At 34.7% G+C, this 18,409-nt stretch overlaps 1 protein-coding gene across 9 annotated transcripts in view; it reads right to left on the minus strand.

Moving 5' to 3' along the window:
- LOC105476208 (Rho GTPase activating protein 32) overlaps positions 1 to 18,409 on the minus strand; it is a 308,635-nt gene that overhangs the window by 163,305 nt on the left and 126,921 nt on the right. Inside the window, exon 2 of one of the 9 annotated variants that reach the window (XM_011731905.2) lies at positions 612 to 705. The exons of the other annotated variants lie outside the window; for them this stretch is intronic. Within the exon in view, the coding sequence (XP_011730207.2) occupies positions 612 to 705 (94 nt within the window). The remainder of the gene's footprint in view (positions 1 to 611; positions 706 to 18,409) is intronic. 9 annotated transcript variants of the gene reach the window in all.

Genomic DNA, 18,409 nt, shown 5'->3' on the forward strand with positions numbered 1-18,409 from the left:
ATACATGAAAAGGTGGGTACAAAGAGACAACAGCACTCTAGACTCTAATAAAGATGGCAAAACAATCACATACATGATACATCAGACTAATTATAATATCCTAGATGAATACAGTATTGAGTATTAAGAACTGAATGAACAAGATATTTCTAAGGACAAAAAAGGAAATACAGTATTCTCCAATTGGTCATTCAACTGAAAGTACTTTTTCATGCAATATTCTGCAACAACCTGGATCATCTGGTTTTGCCATTTTAAAAAAAAGTGAAAGTGTGACAATACTCTTTCATCTTTTATGATGTTTGTGCACCAAAATTTACTTGACATAACAGGTTTGCCAAGCTTAAATTCTTATTAACATTTCTGATAAGGTGGCTTTTCACTATTCTGCATTGTTCATAAATTGACTTAAAAATATAAAAGAATAAAAAAGAATCCACTAGACTGAGTTAATAAATGGAGATGATGTAATTGGTAGATTGGAAATTGAAACGTTAGCAAGCTATGTGCCAGCTAGGGAGGCCACTGTTCCTAAACACATCTAAGGAGAAAACAAGAAAACCTGCCCAGCCTATAATCCGCATGAGGGAGGAACATCATGTACCACACACCTCTGCAACCACAACTGACTGGGCTGTAGATGGAAACATGACCCAAAGGTAAATCCACAGGTTACGCAAAAGGGTCTGACAGGAAAATCTCTGCCTAAAAAGACAAAATGATAATAATTAGGCCAGTGAACCAAACAAGGGTCCAAAAAGCTTCAGAGGATTCACGAAAATATGTCTGAATCAATAGTTCAACTAGCCTGTGACCATGTATGTTCTGTCCAGCAATATTTTCCTACAGCACAGAAAAGTTCCAGGAATATCCTAGGCTCTCAGTATATTTTTGTGAATGAACAAATACAATACACTTTAACATAACAAGGTTTTATCATTTACTCTTTTAAGATGAAGCCAGTGGAATTGAAAGGAAAATACTGTACTATTATTTGATCACCTGATGAACTAATATTTTCATCTACATATTTTAAAAATAAAATAAATTACCTTAAATTTCTATTGAGAGCACATACTTGTGTTATTTATTCTGTTGCTCCAAACCAAAGATTAAGGAAGTTCTTTTTTAGAAAATAGTTCATTAACTGATATTCATTCATAAAAATAATTTTTCCTATTTTTTCATGTTATAATTATCGCTTAATTATGCTTCCAAAATAGAGTTTATAATATCATCAACACAGTAACAGCACCATTCATCAACAGAACATTCAAAAGACCTCAAAAGACAACTGAACTTATGTTCAGAAAAGCACACACCATTTACATTTAAACGCTCTATGTGTCTATCTCTAACGATTAACTGGCATCCTAGAAAATTAGACCAAAAGATTAAGGAAATTAACGGATTCAATAACAATTTTTATCTCCTCACTCTTCCCTACTTGTTTACACTATATAATTCAGCATGTTCATTATCCCTGCCTATACAACCTTATCCTCAAAATCCAATTCAAATCCACCTAGTCCATTTAATCCTATACTGATAATTTTGCCAAATGTTGATACTTTCCTTCATTAATCTTTCAAAGGATTTATCCTGTATACAGTATATTGGAGCATTTCATTATATTTTTATTCATCTTTTAATGCAAACTGCCATGTAGTGTTGTTCTCTAATAAAAGACTTTTCCATTCATCAAGAGGGTAAATTTCTTGAGCATGAAGCCAATGGAATAACATGCGTACATACTTTACTAACATTTGACATCCACAATGCCCATTACAACACTAAAATTTAGCATCCTTCAAGGAAAACAGTCAAAGAAACTGAGCATTGTTAACTATCCTAGAAAAGCACATAATGATTTTATCTCTGAGTTTTAATTCCCCTAGATGACATTATTATCTATGAAAGTCTACAGTTAACAGAGTCATTTTAATAGGTCTAATTTTATGATTAAAAATATTTTACCCTTACTGTTTGAAGCACACTGCTCAATGATCTTCCAGAGGGCCTGATCTAATTCACACTGCTACCAAGCATGCGTAAGAGCGCCTACTTTCTGACCACCTCACAAACATCAAATACTATTGAATCTTTTTACTTTTTTCATTCTGATAGGTACTTCTTCACCTTTGTTTTACAATTAACAAGATAAAAGAATTGAACATAATTTCACATTTTGGTGGGTATGTAGTTATTATTGTGTGTAACACTGTTTTCATCTTATATTCTCTATCTTCAATTTTTTTTAATTAAGTTAAAGCTAGTCATATTTGTAGGACATAATATGCCAAGATATTTAATAGCTTTCCATTAATTATAAACCTCAAAGTTAGAAGTCTTACTTAGACCTTCTAATTTCAAGACTTATTAAAAAGCAATACTCAGTAAGACAAAGTACCACTAGAGTTAAGGACAAACAAATGAATGAAATATAATGCAGTCCAAAAAAGGCCCACACGGATACAATAAAAGTTTATTTATGACAAAGGAGCCAACGCAATTCAAAAGAACAGCACTGTCAATAAATGGGAACAGCACAGTTTTTAAAAGTATGCAAAAATTAAGAATAAAACTTCCATCTTCTCTTAATATACAAAAATTAATTCAGGATGGAAATTCATTCAATATGAAAAATAATAAATCTTCTAAAAATAAACACAGAATAATAAATCTGAGCTAAGTAACAAGAAGCAAAAAAAAAAAAAACACTCTGAAGAGAAAAAAATTAATACATTCAATGGCATCAAAATTACAAACAAGGAACTTATACTCAACATATATAAAGAACTCCTTGTAACAAAATAACTAATAATCCAATTTTTAAACTGGCAAAAAAAAACCTCAACAGGTATTTCACAAAACAGAATACTTAGAGTCAATAATCAAGCTACTCGGTGTCATTACTCATCAAGAAAATGCAAAATAAAACCACAATGAAGTAACAGTACACATCTGCCAAAAAGCCCAAATTAAAAATAAAATAGAATACCAGTGTTGGCAAAGATGCATTGCTGGTTAGAGTATACAACAGCATAACCATTTGGGAAACTGTTTGATAATTAATTGGTAATTCCTACTAACCATACTCCATGATCCTATGACTACACTCCCAAATGTGTATCCCCCTAAATTATTTCAAACGTACAACAAAAACTTGCACATAAATATTAACAGAAGCTTATTCATAACCACTAAAAATAGAAACATTATAAATACACAGAGTAGAATCGGTGAATAAATTATGGCATATATATATGCAATGGAATTCTGTGACTGAAAAATATTAATATATTATAATTATTAATATATTAACATGAATAAATCTAACAGTTGTTACAGCACATGAAAGAAGACAGAAGAAAAAAAACTCTTGCTGTATTATTACCTTTATATGAAGTTCAAGAAGAGGTAAAATTATTCATAGAAATAAGAACAGTGTTACATCTGGCTGGTGAGAAATACGAAAAAATCTTACTAAGAAATGCTTTATATCTCGGTGTGGTTGGTGGTTTCACAGAAGTATACAGGACATCAAATGGACAAACATTAGTGCATTTTACTCACGTGTGTGTGGGTGTTAAAATTAACAGTAAAAAGGTCAAGGGGAATTTGTATAGAACTTTAGCTGGTTCCACATTCGCCTGGAATAGTTATGATAACTATGGAAACAACGAGAAATGAGAGAATAATAATACTCCATAGAACTGAAAAAGAATGATGTCTTTCAAACTCATTTTATAATACCAGTTAACCCCAGATATGAAAACCACCCAAAGAAAACAGGAAAAGCAGCCTTGGAGAGCCAGAGAACGTGGGCAAAGTCTCCAATAAAAAATCACCCAAAACCACTTTTAAGCAACCAGATCTCGTAAGAACTCACTCACTACGATGAAAACAGCAAGGGGGAAATCCTTCCCCATGATCCAATCACCTCCCACCAGGCTGCTCCTCCAACTTGGGGAATTACAATTTGACATGAGATTTGGGTGGGCCCACAAATCCAAACCATATCACCAGTTGAGTGGTGGTATGGGTACTTAAGAGCCTCAGTGAAAACCCATTTTTGAGTAGAGAAACAATAAAGGAAGACCCTACTGTATAAAGGCTGTGGGGATAACCCTTGGTATTATTTTCTCTTTTCTTCCATTACTTAGACCCAACAGCAGCCCAAATCAGGAAAAATAGTGCAAGGCAAGACTTTTTGGTTTTTAATTTTTATTTTTATTTTAAGTTCTGGGGTAAATGTGCAGCATGTGCAGGTTTGTTACAGAGGTAAACATTTGCCATGTGGTTTGCTGCACCTATCAACCCATCACCTTGGTGTTAAGCCTACCATGCATTAGCTATTTTTACTAATGCTCAGTGCAAGAGTTTTAAAACTCTTAGAGAACTTTATCTTTCCCACCAAAGAAAACAGGAAAAGCAGTCTTGGAGAGCCAGAGAATATGGGCAAAGTCCCCAGTAAAAAAACAGCAGGCTGGGCACAGTAGCTCATGCCTGTAATCCCAGGACTTTGGGAGGCCAAGGCAAGAGGATCGCTTGAATCCAGGAGTTTTGAGGCCAGCCTGGGCAACACAGGGAGACCCCATCTCTACAGAAAAATGTAAATGTTAGCCAGGCATGGTGGCATGTGCCTGTAGTCACAGCTACTCAGTGTGCTGAGGTGGGAGGATTGCTTGAGCCTAAGGTTAAGGCTGCAGAAAGCCATGAGCAATGCCACTGCACTCCAGCCTGAGCAACAGAGCAAGATCCGGGCAAAAAAAAAAAAAAAAAAAAAAAAAACCACAAGATAAGACCACAGTGATCCCCATGAAACTGAACTGATGTTGAAACCACCACCTATAAAAATCTATACGAAACTTCAATCTGAACCCAGTCAGCCTGATGTCTAATAAAGCACAAATCAACATTCTCCAGAGAATTTCAACAAGGAGTCAGTCTCACAGCATAATATTCAGAATGTCCACGACATAATTAAAAAATACTAGCTATATCAAAAACCAGACAAATATGAGCTATTTCCAAAGGAAAATACAATCTAGAAATGTCAAATCTGACATGAAACAGATTGGACTAATCAGACAAACACTTTAAAACAGGTATTATAAACACACTGCATTAGATATTGGAACCAATGGAAAGACTGAAATACTCTTACAAAAATAAAAATAAAAACTATAAAAAAACCCAAATATAATTTTTAGAACAGAGAAATGTAGCATCTCAAAAAATACTGGCTTAGTATAATAAAATACCCTGAGACTGGGTAATTTACAAAGAAAAGGGGTTTAGTTGGTTCACGGTTCCATAGGCTGTTTAGGAAGCATGACTGGCAAGGCCTCAGGAAACTTACAATCACAGTGGAAGGCAGAGAGAAAGGAGGCATGTCTTACATGTTTAGAGCCAGGGGAAGAGTGAGCAGGAGGAAGACTGACAGAGAAAAGATTCAGTGAATCTGACAACAGACAAAAAATTATGCAATCTGAAGACAGTTAATTGTTTTAAAAGACTGACAAAATATGAACAGACCTAAAGATAGCTAAGGGACAATATCAAAAGATCTAACGCTCATGTCTTTGAAGTCTCTGAAGGTGAGAAAAAACACACTAGTACAGGGAAAAAATGAAATTTCTGAAAACATTACAAATTTATTGAAAGATATACATTTACAGATTCAAGATCACAGAAAACAAAACAAGTAACATCAAAGAAAACTACAAACCAAAACATCATAATCAAGCTGTTGAAAACCAAATATAAAGTAAGCATTCTGACAGCATCCAGAAACAAAAAAGATACATTATATATCGGCATAGAGTAATAAGGATTTAAATGACTGTGGATTTCTCATCAGAAACCAGGAGACAGTGGGGCAATGTCTATGCAATTCGGAAAGAACTCTCAACCCAGAAATCTGTGTCAAGTGACAATATCCTTCAGAAATGATGTAAAAATAAAAACACACTAAGATAAGAGAAAACTAAGAGAATTTGTCACCAGTAGATAGGCTCTAAAAGAAATGCTAAAAGCAGTGCTTCAGGTAGAAGGAAAATAACTCAGGTTAACTGAAATTTGGCCCTTCTGGCAAGAAGGAAGAACAGAAATGGTGAATAATTAGGTAAATATAACAGATTATTAATCTCCACTTAAATGCTTTGAAATATACGTGCCACGTGAAAGCACAAATTATAAAACTGGTGAAAGTTTATGTGATCTATATAAAATCTATAACATAAGGATGGTAGATAAGGGAACCTAGATGGTGGTAGGATTTCTACATTCTACTTGAAGTATAAAATAATAATTTTAAGTATAATATGAAAAGTTAGTAAACTGGAACCAAGAGTATGTAAAAAAAGATAAAACACTATGATCAAGCAGAACATCCCAAGACTGTAGGGGAACAAATAATCATACAGTCATCTCTGAGGCAGTACAAACACCTGAAACAATTCCAAACCCTATTCGTTAAAAACAAAAAAAAATCAGCACACTAAAAAATAAAGAGAACATCCTTAGCGTGAGTTTTAAGAAAAGTATCCAGAAAGAAACTAAAGGTCTGTAGTACTTAATGATGAAATATTTAAAGTTTCAAATTTGATATCAAGAACAAGAGAAGGATGTATGTACCACATCTATTCATCATTATTCTGGAGTGCCTCACCAGCACAATCAGGAAAGTAAAAGAAATAAAAGATAGTACACATGTGAAATCTGAAAGAATTCACAAACTCAGAATTAATCAAAGAATGTGTCAAGGTCTCTAGGCATAAAGTAAATACACAAAAATTAACTAGATTTGAAACATATTAGCAATAAACATGTGGAATATAAAATTTTAAAGCCAATTGTAAAATTCCAACTATAATAGCATTGAAGAAAACATCAAATACCTAGGAACATATCTAATAAAAAATGTGAAAGACCTTGCTATGTTCTGAACATCTGTGTTCCATCAAAATGTGTATATTAAAACCTAACCCCCAAGGTGATGGTATTAAGAGGTCAGGCCTTTGGGAGGCGATTATGCCATGATGGCTCTGCCCTCATGAATGGAATTAGTGCCCTTATAAAAGAGGCATGAGTTGTGGGAGCCTGTTTTGTGTTCCACCATGTGAGAACACATAAAAGGTGCCACTTCTAAGAAAGAAACCCTCGCCAGACACTGAATCTGCTGGACTGATCTTGGACTTCCCAGCCTCCAAAACTATGAGCAGCAAATTTCTATTGTTTTTACCAAGTCTAAGGTATGTTGTTATAGCAGCCAGAACAGATTAAGACAGAATTCTATACTAAAAACTACAAACATTGTTCAAAAATTAAAGACAATCTAAATAGATATATTATACATGCACATGCGCCTCATTTGTATAGATTAGAAGATACAATAATGTCAAGGTGTCAATTCTTCCCCAATATTATCTGTAGACTTATCTGCAGAAATTGGGAAACTAATTCTAAAAACGTATATAGAAATGCAAAAGACACAGAAGTACCAAGATAAGAAGGGCAAAGCTGGAAGACACTACCTATCAGATATCAAGTTTTACTGTAAAAGTATAATAACTAAGACAGTGTGGTATTTGGTCTAAGCCTAGAAAAATGGACCAAAAGATCACAACAGAGAATTCAGACAGCAGCCAACAATATGGTTATGTGACTCATGACAAAGGCACCACTGCAATTAAGTCAGAAAAAAGACGCCCATTTCAATAACTGTACTAAGTCAATCTGATTTCTACATGAATAAAAATGAATGTTGGCCGGGCATGGTGGCTCACGTCTGTAATCCCAGCACTCTGGGAGGCCAAGGTGGGCGGATCACGAGGTCAGGAGACCGAGACCATCCTGGCTAACACGGTGAAACCCCATCTCTACTAAAAATACAAAAAATTAGCCGGGCGTGGTGACCGGCGCCTGTAGTCCCAGCTACTCCGGAGGCTGAGGCAGGAGAATGGCGAGAACCCAGGAGGCGGAGCTTGCAGTGAGCCAAGATCGCGAAACTGCACTCCAGCCTGGGACAGAGCGAGACTCCATCTCAAAAATAATAATAATAATAAAAAAAGAATCTTAACCCAAACCTCACATCATGCACAAAAAATCAATTTTAAATAGTTCACAGACCCAAACATAAAAGGTAAACATGTTTTTCTACAAAGTACTTTCATGACATTGGGATAGGCAAAGATTTCCTAAAAGGACGCACACAGAAAAAACAATTATTCTGACACCCTACAAAATTTAATAAAGTGGACTTCACTAAAGCTAAGTATTTCTGATTACCAAATGATAAAATTAAGCGTTCAAAAAGATAAGTCAGAGTCTAAAAGAAGAAATTGGAAGATATGTCTCAGATAAATGACTAGTGCCTATAATAGATAAAGAACTACTAAATATTAACTTAAAAAAAAGACAACCTAACAGAAGAAAAGGGCAAAACTTGAATGAGCACATTACAAAAGAGGGTATCTCAGGGTCAATAAGAATATGAAATGGTGCCAAACATAAATAATCATCATAGAAATAAAGCCCACAATAAGATTCTACTACACATAAACAGAACCCAAGCACAAAAACTACATATTGCAGGATTTCACGTATAAAAACAATGGTTACCTTTGGTGGGAAAGCTAATGACTGAGAGCTACTCAAGGGAGCTTTCTGAATTTCAGGAAAAGTTTCATGTTTAAATCTGGGTGGTGGTCATATAAGTAGAAAACATAAGCAAAAAGTCATAAAGCTATAAGGTAAGATCTGTGACTTCTCTGTATGTAAGATATACCTAAATAACAAAGTAAATAAAATTAAATGGGAAAAAGAGACAATAGCAAGAAAGTAGAAAATTACAGGCTAATTTTATTAAACACAAATGCAAAAAAATAAGCCAAATAGAATAATAAATCAAATCTATCATTGTGTTAAATATATACATCATAAGTGAATTAAATTTGTTTCAAGAATGCAAGGATGGTTTAATAGAACATCTATTATTATCATTAAGTCTTTAATTACAATTAAAATGAGGAAAAAACATTAGATTATTGCAATAGATAATAGAAAAATTGTCTGATAAAACTCAACACCCATTCACGATAAGAACTACCTAGCAGGACTTTTGGTTCACAGTAGTAGATTGAAAACATATTTACCTCTGCTCTCTCTTACATCTTATCAAACTAATGATGATTTTTTAAAACCATTTTCTTCTTATACTAACAAAAGTATAAAATGCCATATGCATCCATAGGTATAAGATTATTCTCTGCATGACTATCTAGTAACTAAAGGGTGAAAAAAACCTAGATATCCATTGAAAGAAAACAGTTGAATACACTATACTGCATCCACACAATGGAATAGTCACAGCTATAAAAGGAATGAGGAATATTTCAATTTATTGCTATGAAGTAGTCATCAGCACATATGAACTGAAAAAAAAAAAGCAGGGTACAAAAACAGGTTACCTTTAACTAAAAGACTGTAAATATAAAAAAAATATATATGTGTGTTTTCTTACACTTAAAACAATGGGAAGATAAACTAAAAACTAATTTAGATGCTTACCTAGGAGGCAACAAAGAGATAGGGATGGAAGATTTTTGTGAATGTCTCAGTTTTGTAGTTCAGATTTTGGGGTCATGTAAGTGTTTTAAGTATTTGTAAAATTGAATTAAATTAAAATGGGATGAAAGGGCAATCCCTAAGATCAAAAAACAAATAAAACAAATGAACTTAATTATAAGTTGGTGCCTTAAGCACACAGAGAGGAATTACCTCAAATGACAGTGAAGAAAAGTACTAATAATATATTCCTAGTGGGATATGTTGTAAAGATGAAAGGAAACAAAATGTTTGGGAATACTGACATTATTATTCTGAAACTATTAAAAGTAGAAGATTAAAGCAAACAAATAGTTATTAATGTCACTAAAAACTAAGGTTTTAAGTATAAGAGATACAAATATGAAATCAAAGAAATTAAGTAGAAACCCATATTCATTTCTTTTTTGAGGGTGTGTGTCTGTGTGTTTAAATAAGGCAGCTAGAATGACAGTGGACAGTCACATGCAGATGATGTATTAAATCTTGATTATGGCACGGCATATAGTACTTTGTGATACACTTGTGCGTAAGATTATAAAATGAGAATTCAATATTAACACAGTTAAATAAATTTGAAGCTGATTAAATACTGAAGAATGTTCATTGTCAATTACTGTACGTTAACATGCAGCAGGAAACAGGCAGAATATCACAGGGCTTTTTTATTCTTTTCTCAACATTTTAATAAAAGCACATTAAAATATATGACATACATTTATCAAATTTATAGATAAAAGAAAACTGAAATGGACATTCACAAACTCTGAGTGACAGAATTCAAAGAGATTTTTAAAAGCTGCCAAGACGAACCAAATGAATGTGAACTGTAGCAAGAATAAAAATTGAACCCCTGAATTTAAATTCAAAATTCAATTATATAAATATGGGGATGGGGAGCAAACTGTTTGACAAGAATTCATGTAACAAGATCTGAGGTTTATAGTTTACCACAAGCTTAATATAAGCCAAAAGTATACTCTTACTGGTAAAAAAAAAAAAAAAAAAAAAAAAAAAAAAAAAACCCAATGCAGCCTTAAAGAGTAGAGCATCCCTAAGAGGGAAATATTTGTATCCCTATAATCTGAACCAGTTAAACCACATAGAGAACAGCTCATCCATTTCAGGAAAATACAATTTGATATGGAAAGCTTGCAAAACTAGGAATTGGCAACGTTTTATTCTGTCTACTTCACTGTTTCCTAATCCAAAAAAATATTCTACCATTCCTCCACTGTACAGATCTTTAAAGAATCTTTCAAATACCGTGTTATCTTGGTCCCATATCCAAAGTGCTAACATTGACTGGGTAACTGTAAACTGACATAAAAGTAGTTTAACACATTGTGTTCTGATACAGAACCATAAAGCTGGCTACTTCTACAGTCAGCCCCACCATAAGCCCACCCTCTCCATATTATTTATGTGTCTAACCCTTTCAAAATACTATAAACTCCATCCTGACAGGTGTTAACAGAACACCAATGAGCATTACCAATTTTTAACTAAGAAAACAAAATAGGGTACGGAGAGATGTTCAACACAATCATGGAGTTGAAAGACATCTCATTTAGATATTCCACTGTAAAGAGGAAACTAAGACCAGGAAAGAAGAGATTTGCACAGTGTGTTAATCACAGAATTTGAATTAAACTGGATTTTTATCACAAAACCCACTATGTCTAAAACAGTGTAGAAAAAGTTCAAACACAATGAAGTTTTAAAAATAAAAAATTAGAACAATGAGAAATACTTTCCTCTTATCAAAATTTTATATTTTAAAACTTTGTAAGACTGAAAACAATGGCACAAAAGTCACTAAACTTTACTTTTTAGAATATGAATCAATAAAACCCTTTTGGCAAGTAATATGGGAATCTCTGTATTAATTAGTTAAGTAATTCCCTGTAACATAGTAGTAAAAAGAAAAAGCAAAACTCATCATAAAGATATTCATCTAAATGAAAAATAACTCAAAGTCTTATTAATTAAACAATAATAATATGTCCTATTTCATGGAGTACTATGTAGTCATTAAACACGTTTATCAATATTTTCATTTAACATCAACAACAGATTGTATATATGCTTCCCCTGCCCAATCGATTTTATGACATATTAGTGAAATTAAAATTACTAGAATATCTGTAATTTCCATTGACAAATGTCAATTGATATGGTTTGGCTGTGTCCCCACCCAAATCTCATCTTGAATTGTAACTCCCACAATTCCCACAAGTCATGGGAGGGACCCAGTGGGAGGTAATTGAATCATAGGGGGCAGGTCTTTCCTGTGCTGTTCTCGTGATAATGAATAAGTCTCACAAGATCTGATGGTTTTATAAAGAGTTATCCCACAGAAGCTCTCTCTCTTCCTGCTGCCATCCATGTTAAGACATGACTTGCTCTTTCTTGCCTTCTGCCATGATTCTGAGGCCCCCCCAGCTATGTGGAACTGTAAGTCCATTAAACCTCTTTTTCTTCCCAGCCTCAAGTATATCTTTATCAGCAGCATGAAAATGAACTAATACATCAATGTTATCACATGTTAAACATATTATGAAGTATAAATAACAGAGAAAACATATAACACTGTGGTAGGCAAAATTCTAAAGAGGGTCGCCCCTACCCCCCAAAATTCCCACCCCATGGTTATTCAATCAATCCAGGTACTGCTGAGAATAGAGGCTGCAAATGTAATTAAAATCCCAGGACAGTCGATCTTAAAATACAAAAATTATTTGGATTGACCTAATCTAATCACATGAGCACTTCAAAAGTAGAGTTTTCTCCAGCTGGTGGCAGAAGGGAAAGTCAAAGATTTGAAGCACCAAGTACCACGCCTGGCTTTGAAGCCTGAGGGGGTCACATGAGAGGGAATTCATGCAGCCCCTAAAAGTTACACTGCCACACTTCCCACAATGACAGCCAGCAAGGAAACAGGGGCCTCAGACCTACAACCCTAAGGAACTGGATTCTGCCAACAGAATCTGCAGATGAGAACCCAGCCCAGCCAATACTTTGATTTCTGCTTTAGGAGACCCTGAGCAGAGAACCCAGTTCAGCCTGCCCAGACTTCTAATCTGCAGAACTGTGAGATAATAAATGAGTATTATTTTAAGCCCTTAAGCTTGTGATAACTTCTTATACATATTCAACAAAAAACAAATACTAACAACATCTAAGACCTTAGGATTTTCTGAGTGATCTCAGATTTTATATGCTCCTTTATCTCTCATGCAAGTAAAACTCTTTCTTCCCAGGACTTGGGTTGTAAAGCCTCAGAAGCTTTTGCCTCCCAGCACTCCCAGGACCCCACTGAATGCAATGACTTCAGTACTATTCCAAACCACCTTCTTAAGGCTTCCTCAAAGGAGTAAGCTATGCACTTGAAAGCAAATCCTGGAGGAAGGAGCAAATTCTGCAGGTGAGATAAGTAACTGGAGGGAGATACACAGATCTGACACAGTTCAATAACCAGCTCTCCTATCTCCCTGGCAATCTTGCATTTTAAGTGTGAAGTCTACAATCTGTTCCATATCCCATTCTGCAGCCCTCAAGACAACCACTCTTTCCCCCTAAAGGGAGGAAAATTTAATTCCTCTTCCTTTCCATGGCAACGTTTTGTAATTTCCCCTTCCAAGGTGTCTACCACTATGTCCACTAGCCAGTCTTCTTCAGAGATATTTTCCTTCCAGTGAAACTGCCAATTCCTTTACCTGTGACACCTCCCATAATATACAATAGGGAATACGCAGTTTTCCCTGCACTGCACAGCACCTTAATAACCAGGAAGAGGCCGGGCGCCGTGGCTCAAGCCTGTAATCCCAGCACTTTGGGAGGCCGAGACGGGTGGATCACGAGGTCAGGAGATCGAGACCATCCTGGCTAACACGGTGAAACCCCGTCTCTACTAAAAAAAAATACAAAAAACTAGCCGGGCGAGGTGGCGGCGCCTGTAGTCCCAGCTACTCGGGAGGCTGAGGCAGGAGAATGGCGTGAACCTGGGAGGCGGAGCTTGCAGTGAGCTGAGATCCGGCCACTGCACTCCAGCCTGGGTGACAGAGCCAGACTCCGTCTCAAAAAAAAAAAAAAAAAAAAAAAAACCAGGAAGAATACTTATGTTTAAATGGAAAGGCAAGGAAATATAAAATTGTATATTGTCCATAATTACTTTAAAAATCATATTCCCAGACATGATGGGAAAGGAGAATATATTACCAAAGCAATATTCTTTGAAACTAACCATTTGAAGACATTTGTATAAGAAAAATGTGCTTATACGGATGTTCTGTTAAAAACTCTCTGCATTGCCATAAAAAAGGATGAGTTCACGTCCTTTGTGGCAACATGGATGAAGCTGGAAACCATCATTCTGAGCAAACTATCGCCAAGGACAGAAAACCAAACACCGCATGTTCTCATTCATAGGTGGGAACTGAACAATGAGAACACTTGGACACAGGGCAGGAACATCACACACGGGGGCCTGTCGTGGGGTGGGGGATGGGGGAGGGATAGTATTAGGAGATGTACCTAATGTAAATGATGAGTTAATGGGTGCAGCAAACCAACATGGCACATGTATACGTATGTAACAAACCTGTATGTTGTGCACATGTATCCTAGAACTTAAAGCATAATAAAAAAAAGAAAAAAAAATGTTAAGGATGGTAAATGCTATATTATACATATTTTATCACAATTAAAAATAAAAATAATATAAAATTTAAAAAACCCCTCAGCATTGTCAAAAGCCTATACCAAAATAATCTCACCACCATGGGAAATAGGATTATGGGAAAGCCTCTTTCTCTTTTCACTTTTCTATATGTTCTATTTTTATAAGGGAAAGGGCAAAAGAGATAAAGAAAAAGGAAAGAGAGAAAGAGAAAGTAACAAGCTAGCTTCTTCCTCCTCTGCATATTACTTACAGCAACCATTTGCAAATGTAAAACAACCTGTCATAAATCAATGAGATTAGATGATCTATATAACTACAATGTGCTAAGCTAGGTATTCATATTTATAGTCAGTTAGGAAAGAACAAGAATAAAAATGCTTCTATGAAGAAATGTGCTGATGTTATAGCAGTAAAAAAGATTTTTTTGTTAATCACTGAGCCAAATTAGGAGTTATCTGATATAAGCTATCTGAGTGGTAGGGGAGACCCCTCTCAAAGCAGAAAAAGAGAGGAAGAAATGAGGGCTCTTCCCCTCTTTCTGCCCTCCAGTCTTCCACGTGTGCTTCCCATTTGCCAAACCTAGCCAAAAGCCTGCTGGCAAAGAAGCCTGAGAAATGTTGTTTGCTGGGATCAGCCTCCTACAGCAGAGAACAGAGCAGACAGAAGGTAGGATGTCCCAATTCCAGATCTATGACATTAACTACTAAACGGTACAGACATCATTACATATATAGTACAGATTCATTTACATAAAATGCTCTCATACTTTGACAAAGCACCATAGTCAAATAACATACATACGTATATTTATATACATGAGATCAACTGAATAAACAAGGTTTCAATACTAAATTTGTACTGTCACAAAAGGCAAACTACTAATCAAAATGAGTTGTTAATAATTAAGAACAATAAAAACGGATCTGAAATTGCCATGGAAAAATCAGAAATAATATCACCAAATACACATTCATAAAGGACATCAAAATGCAATCAGTGTTAAGTATATGCTACTATCAAAGTGGACCAGGTGCTTCTTAAAGGAAAAAACAAAAAACCACTAATATATGCATGGGGAAAATATAATAAGACTTGAACAAAGTGTTCTTTCTGTAAAAGGCTAGCAAAAAGCATCTGAAATTAATTCTGAGGAAAAGGTGACTTTTTGCCACTTCTCACATTTTTAACAGATTCAAATTTTATTTATTGTATTATCTTTATTATTTGCAGTCAGAATTTAACAGAGGTCATAGAAGTTTTAGACTAATGTTATAAATATTTCTTGAAATGGTGACAAAATATCATTTCTGCTTAAAATATAGTGATGAAGGGGAAATAAAGTGTGGCCTGTGAAATAGAAAAAAAAAATAGCAGCTGTCTATATGCTGGTAAAACTGCATTTATATATATATATATATATATATATATGATCAACTGAATAAATGAGATTTTGATACAAAATTTGTGCTGTCAAGAAAGGCAAACAGGACTGCCAGTTGCCTGCCAGTTTAACCATAGGAAACACACATAATGAATTTGTGAAATGGCATGTCTATAAAAGCTTTTACAATTGGTCTAAGTATTGTCCCCTTTCTTAAAAAGAACAGAGACTATGCAGGGGAAATCTAATAATAATTATCCCAATAAGTAGTCCTCCTTTATCTGTTATTTCACTTTTCACAGTTTCAGTTACCCATGGGTTAACCCTGGTCCAAAAATGCTAAATGGAAAATTCCCAAAAATAACAATTTCTAAGTTTTAAACTGCATGTAGTTCTGAGCAGTGTGATGAAATCTCACACCGTCCTGCACCGCCCCAGTCCATCCCGCCTGGAACATGAATTATCCCTTTGTCCAGTGCATCCACACTGTGGACTACCCACCTGTGGCTCACTTGGGAGTCATCTCAGCGACCAGATCAACTGCCATGGTATTGCAGTGCTTGCATTCCAGTCACACTGATTTGACTTAATAGTAGCCCCAAAGCACAAGAGGAGTGATGCTGCCATTATGGATATGCCAAAGAGGAGCTGGAAAGTGCTTCTGTGAGTGAAAAGGTGAAGTTCTCAATAAGGAAAGAAAAGAAATCATATGCTGAGGTTGCTGAGATCTACAGAAAGAATGAACCTTCTATCCATGAAATTGTGAACAGTATATCATTATACCTGTTCTATTTTATATTAGTTATTGTTGTTTATGTATGTCCTACTGTGTCTAATTTATAAATTAAACTTTATCAAGTATATATGTACTAGAAAAACCACAGTATATACAGTGTTCATTACTATCTGCAGTTTCAGGCATCCACTGGGGGTCTTGGAACATATCCCCCCTTGGATAGAAGGAAACTACTGTACCATCAGAAAGATAGATTTATTAAAACTACGTTATATTATGTTGAACAATAATGTTACTAAAGTGATTCTGAAAAAATAAGTATGTCACAAAGAAACTCAAGTAACTGAGTTACATGTCTGAATATTTTCAAAAGAATTTTGATGTAACAAAATAGACTTAATGCTAAAAACAGACTACAATTTTCTTCACTTATTCAAAATTGTTGCAGGGCCTTAGAAAAATCATCCCCGTACAGTAATAAGGAAAAAAATAATTAGGCTTTTATAAGTTTATATATTGTGAGTTCAGATAAGGCTCTCCACAGAATGGCAATAATTATTTAAAACACACACACACTTTCTAAATTGAATCTGTGAATACTGCTTAGTGGTTTCTCTTAAAATTATTTTCAGCATTATGCACCTCCATCAGACTTGATAACAGCCTAGCAATTTTACTAAAAAAAACACTTCACATATAAGAAAACTCAAGAGCTCGGAACTAAAAATAGTGCTAAATGGGGAGTATTTCCTAATGTCTTAATATCTGGGCACCACAGACCAGGCTCAGGAACACATCCTCCAATGTGTTATATAGCACCACCAATGTGGAAGTGCTAAAAACCAGAAACAGGAATCAAAGAAGGTGGCAGGTAAATTTCAGTAGCTGGTAATTCACAAACACAGAAATAGCCATCAAATAAGCCCCAAGAGTAAATTATATCACTAATCTTATTCAATTCTCTATTGTGAGTAGGAACAACAGTATGAGAAGACTGAAGGAAAAAACATGATTTCTGAAAGTGATTATAAAACTAGCTATTTTGCAGCAAGGGTGTTGCCTTAAACTTCGCTTCTAGAAAATATCTCCTCCGAGAGCCAATTAACCACAGGAAAAAAAATTCAGAGGTGATATTTAAAACAATTTGGAAAAAACTATTAGAAAGCACCATTAATATAATAATCACAACTCCTCTGCTAGGCAACAGCTGGTTAATCAACCTAAAATTAACACATTTACATATTAGCAAAGCCTTTAAATGTTATACTTTTGTATAATTGAGATTCATCCTTTCCTTCATCTCATTCCCTTATAAAGGCATTAAAGATACTCCTATATTCAGAAGGCTCACTAAAAATACAGAGTTCCAACAATGTATATAATTTTACCAGACATTTTATACAAAGGTTCCTATGAAACTGTAAGAACATTACCTTTACAGGTACTTTATTATGGTAAGCTATTGTTGGTCTTCAGTGCTGCTAGAAAATGATACAGATCTCTTTCTGCACTTGAATTCTGTACACATTAGATTTACTAGCAAAAATGTTCATGCAATACTTAAAGATATATTATAAATATAAATGATATAAATTCCAGGAAAAGAGTATGAATAGAAGAAGGGTAGAAGAAAAGAAAGATCACAAACTAGATACTTGGAAAAATTTCTACTAAAGGAGTAACAAGATCCTAGACCACGATGACACTCCAATCGAGGCCTAGAAGAACCATTATCCCTCCACCTGCATGCTTCATGTAGTTTTTTCCTTGAATATCTTATAAGTTTTAAAAATTTTTTGAAAAGCTATACAACAAATTGTATCAATAAAAGTAATATCCAGATCACCTAACGACTTAAAGACATATTTGAAACATAATTTTCAGTTTAATGATTAACAATAAAGTCACATGCTTAAGCAATGGTTCAACAATTCAAACGGTTATAGGCTTTACATTATGAAACTACCAATTGTTAAAATTTCTGACCTATAAAAGT

This window comes from Macaca nemestrina, chromosome 12, assembly GCF_043159975.1.
Source record: "Macaca nemestrina isolate mMacNem1 chromosome 12, mMacNem.hap1, whole genome shotgun sequence".
Classification (NCBI taxonomy): Eukaryota; Metazoa; Chordata; class Mammalia; order Primates; family Cercopithecidae; genus Macaca; species Macaca nemestrina.